At 37.8% G+C, this 4,860-nt stretch overlaps 2 protein-coding genes across 2 annotated transcripts; one reads left to right on the top strand and one right to left on the bottom strand.

Annotated features, from left to right (window-relative positions):
- Positions 1-582: 582 nt before the first annotated feature.
- Positions 583-1,263, bottom strand: MELLADRAFT_89619 (uncharacterized protein; the record flags this gene model as incomplete). Its single annotated transcript, XM_007412494.1, has 2 exons — positions 583-940; positions 1,052-1,263. 2 exons carry the CDS (start codon positions 1,261-1,263, stop codon positions 583-585), a joined length of 570 nt encoding a protein of 189 aa, XP_007412556.1.
- Positions 1,264-2,582: 1,319 nt separating this feature from the next.
- On the top strand, positions 2,583-2,783 carry MELLADRAFT_124511 (uncharacterized protein; the record flags this gene model as incomplete). The annotated part of the gene is made up of 1 exon (XM_007412567.1): positions 2,583-2,783. One exon carries the CDS (start codon positions 2,583-2,585, stop codon positions 2,781-2,783), a length of 201 nt encoding a protein of 66 aa, XP_007412629.1.
- Positions 2,784-4,860: the final 2,077 nt, after the last annotated feature.

Below are 4,860 nucleotides of genomic sequence, written 5' to 3'. Positions count from 1 at the left end.
TGAAAACTAGATGATATACTTATTCTCATCTTTCCTGCTAGCTCAGAAGCGAGCTCCTCATCCCATATACATTGTGTGCTACACATAGGTGTCCTTCTTTTTTTCCTTCCCTGAAAGCGTAGTCTCCACTCTACAGCACTCTGCAATCTACTCAAAGATTCATAGCCCTGTTTGGATTCAAAGTGTGTACGTGACAAAAAGGCAAGTGGATTAATCAATGATGATCCTCAGAAAAACTCCTCGGAAAGAGAGTTGAATTGAAATTCAGCTTACAGGACAAGAAGCTCGAGCAATATGACCTAAATCGTAAAAAATCAACGAATTTCTCATCTGATCTCATTGGAACTTGTTAGGCTGGTGGAATTGAGATTTCTTCATAACGATACAGAGATAAAGATTGAAAATAAAGCATCAAGTAATTCGCGTTTGAATTCGAATTCGTGTTCGATTCGAATTAGATTTCGCGTTCAACTTCGAGTTCGAATGTGATTTCACGTTTGATTTTGAGTTCAACATCGTGTTTAAAGACTTGACTCGGATTTTGCATTGGACACTGACCTTGCATGGAACTTCGAGCTAGTGTTACATTTTGATTTCGCATTCGAATTTGGATTCAATCCTGATTCCGTATGCAAGTTGAATTCCTACATAGTGATTCTCCAATTTTGTTGAGTCCTTGTATTCGAACGTTGCTGTCAAAGTCGCAGGTGTGGAGATGAAGTTCAATTCAACACTTCTTAAGTGAGACCATTGGATAGTTTTCATTTGGATTTCACATTGACATCCAGTATTGCATCCGAATTCGACTTCGCGTTGGAATTCACTTTTGCGTTCGAATTCGCGTTCGAATCCGATGGTTTCGCTTTCAATTTCGAATTTGACGTCGTGTTCAAGGACTTGAATCCGATTTTGCATTGCACATTGCCCTTGCAGGAATGGTCTTGGCTCGGTTAGGTCTTTTTAGTTCTCTTCAAAATGATTCAAATAAACTACTAAAGTATAAAACAATCGCCTTGTGTGACTAACAAAACAGAAAAAAAATTGAACTCACTTCAAGGATTGTAAACCAGCAACTTGACTTTGTTTTTCTTGACTGATCACTTTTGAACTTTCACTCAATTTGATGATACTTGTATGAGCAGTCAACATACCATTTGAGTTGAGAACTTCATCTAGAGTCTCAAATAAAGTTTGTTTGCTTTGAAGATTTTCAATAATCACTCCAACAATCAAATCGGTCTCATAAACCTTTGCCAATTTCATCTCAAATCAACACCTTGAAAGGTTTTCTTCTACAAAATCATCTTGTCTGGATTCGGAATCTGGATAAAGTCTTTGAGGTGAATTTTGAGGGAGTTTGAATTGAATTTGAACTATTTTCTAATGCTTTCAATGTTGATTAATAGTCATACTTTTACAACAATCTTGATACCGTTTTGATGGTAAAGACTTGAGCCATGACCAAAATCGAGACTCATGCAGGTTCAATTTGAAGTCGAATTCGAAGTCTTGGAGTAGCCAGATTTGAAGTCGAATGCAATTGTGCATTGGCTACCGTGCACATCGCCATCTTGATGCAAGATATTGAGTTGCTCAATGCCGCATTTGGAATAAATGTGATTTGGTGGTGCAGATTGGCTCAATTTCTTCGAATAGTGGAAATTCGAATTCGCGGACTGAATTTGATTTTACTTCTTCATTCAATTTTCTTGATGACGATTTCATTTTGTAGTCAAAGGTGTTCCCCTTGAGGCCTGGCGTTAAAACCCCAGAACTTATCAAAGGGGGGCTCGGGAAAGCGACGTATGATTTCCCTGCGAGATTCAAATTGGTGCTCCTTCAGTGACACCCACAGTGCAGATAATGTCACAAACCCAATTTTGGTCCAAAACTGGCAGGCTTTGAAACAGTGACCTTGCAAGACCAATAAAATTGTCAACTTTGATCCAACACATATAAGTCTTTGGCATTGCAAATGCCTCATTTTGGCTCTACAAGCTAACCAGCTTTGTGTCTTCAAGAATGAATACTTTACAACAATAGCCATGCACAGCAGGAAACCTATGATAGACCAGAAATTATTACACCAATTAGCACCTTGATAAACATTATAGACACAGTATTTGGCTTTCATAAATTGCAAGTATTGAATTGATTGAACAAAAATCTTCTTATATGTGGGTATTCAATGTTTTTGCCCAACTCTTTCTGGTTTTGGACATAATTTGAGTTTCTAACATGATATTCCATAAAGGTCAACTAATTTTTTGAAGATCTGTTCCCTATCCAATCATCCTACTGAGTTGCTTGTCTAACCTGCACACTTTCCTGGGTATGTTTCCCAACAATTTTCATCAACGCATTGTAGAATTTTTCATAAACATGAACCAAGCTCATACTTGATGGTCCCTTGCCTCACCCTTTTGATTGGCCTAGATACTTTCAGTTTCCGCCTGAACCCAACCCACACACAATATTTCAAATCCTGTGGCTTTAAAATCCCAGTGAGTCTTGATATACTCAACCAAATCTTCTTCACAATTCACTGTATCTAAAGCTTGATCAACCAATTAGATAACATCATGAAACTCAACATCTTTGCAGCAATCTTCATGGTGTCCATATCACTTAAACAAGTTTTTGGTTCAATGACTCACGAACAAGGAATTCTATTGACTGATGAGGGCTTGGTCAACCCGCTAGACCCCACCATAGAGACGCTGGAGTTTGATGGATGTCCTGGGTGTCACGAGCAAGGAAAGGCACACACCTGTGGAAAGTAGAAACTTCTGCCACAACATCTGTGGTGCAAAAGTGTGTGTAAAAACTTCATTATAATTGTGGCATCAGGGGTCAAATCTATGTTAAAAGCAATCATTTTGTTGTCCATTCATTGGGAGGCAGGAGATACATTGTTTGTTTTGCTGAGTTTCAAGGGTGATAGGGCCATCCACGGCTCCCAATCACAAGTCACTGGCAGGCCAGTGCACCCCACAACTTGAGAATGCTTTTAATTTGTTTTGAATTGTATATCAGATGGATATCACCCATATATTGAGAAGTCATTGATATGTTACCAAAATTGAGATGATGCTGTATGTCATCATAAATCTATACCAAATTGATTCTGTATTTCCCCACCCTGAATTTGGGTATACAAATATGGTTATGGAAATTTCCAGAAGGGTCTTCCCAGAACACCAGAAGTTTTTTTGGGTGTGGTCTGAACTTGTGGTGTTCTTGTAGTTTCCCTTCAGGAAGAGCACCTAGCACTGACCATCCTGGAACATTCTGAAACTCTGCTCCACAATCTCATGCCTGCCAGCTCTTTCCATAATCATCCAGGTATCACCACAGCTACAAGATTGATAAGATGATTTAGGGTAAGTAAATGGATGCATTTGGAAAGAATGTGTCACACAGTGGATCAAAGATTTAAAAAATGTGTTCCAGACAGCCCCAAAGAACCTTGGGGTCTATGCTAAGAGACCTGGTGTGGTTGACTTGTGGATTTTCACAGCTGGCCTACAGTCTTGTTGTGTTTTGTTGGTGGATTGTGTTTTCTCTGGAAGTGTCCAACACACTTTACATGACTCTTATTGGTTGGCAGTCCAGGGACATTGGTGGCAATGCTCTAACAAACCGCCTGAACCTCTGAACTTATTTGTCACATATTCTTTGTATGTACACCCTGGATATCTCTTACGTAGTAAATGTACCAACAAAAAATGTCCCAAAATACAGTTGTTTTGACCTGTATTTGAGGCCCATGAATGCCAAGAAAACCTTTTTGCTGGTATCATTCCAAAAAACCTATTGAAAAAAAGTTCAAAGAATCATTCCAGGTCCCCAACATCAAGCATCAACAACTACTGTTTTTACATGTTTTTCAACAAAAAAAACCTGGATGAGACAAATGGACCAGAATTTTGACACACAGAAAGTGGACACTAAGGCTGCTGATATTTTAACTGAATATACAGCAGGCATCAGCACATAAATTCAATCAAAGTATCTTAAATGTCGGTAGAAGTCATGTTAAATGCATAAAAAAGCATTGGATGTAAAAATAATTCCTGGGAGGTTGGTGTGCTCAAAAATTCATGGTCAAAGACTTCTCACACTTATGCCTCCAATTTAACTATGATCCAAAGGCAACACAGACACAAGATACCTATTTTAATTTTGGTTGCATGTCACAAAATCCAAAGTGAGAACATTCCATATCAGTCTTGTTTGTGTTTGGAATTTTCATTTTTCATTTATTGAGTTTATGTCTTTCTTTCAGTTATTCTTCTTCTTATTAAATCAATACATCAGTTTGGGTATACCACAAAACGGTCTATCTAAGGTAATCTTTGGAATTGAAAAAAACACTCCTCAAAGGTAATGAATGGGAAAAAAATGAACAGTCCTCAGCTCAACATGCTGGGATCAGGAAGTTGAAAACAAGTTTTGTGAGAGTTAACTAAAATACGAACTTCATCTGCTGATAAACTCTTTGATTGATAACTTTTGAAAACAGCTCTTGAGAATTTGATTAGTAACTTTTGAAAACAACTCTTGAGAATCTATAAAATTTGATATCTTGCTTTTTTTAAGAAAATCCTCTAAAACAGCTAGGGCCTGTTTGGCTGGAAACCAAATACCCCACCAAAGCCAAATACCGTATTTGGTTTTTGACAAAAAGACTGGTGTTCAGCAAGAAATCCCAAGGATTTAAAAAGTTGTTGCATGGAATATCCAAATTCTAGCGAATGTCTAAATTTCCTAAGAGAACAAAAAACAAGGATATGTTACTGTACAAGTGTTTCTAGAAATGTCTATCATAATATACTTTTAAAAGCGGTTGACGACTGT

Source organism: Melampsora larici-populina, assembly GCF_000204055.1.
Source record: "Melampsora larici-populina 98AG31 unplaced genomic scaffold MELLAscaffold_31, whole genome shotgun sequence".
Lineage (NCBI taxonomy): Eukaryota > Fungi > Basidiomycota > Pucciniomycetes > Pucciniales > Melampsoraceae > Melampsora > Melampsora laricis-populina.
The sequence above is the reverse complement of the archived record's forward strand: the minus strand, read 5'-3'. Positions and strand labels throughout refer to the sequence as shown.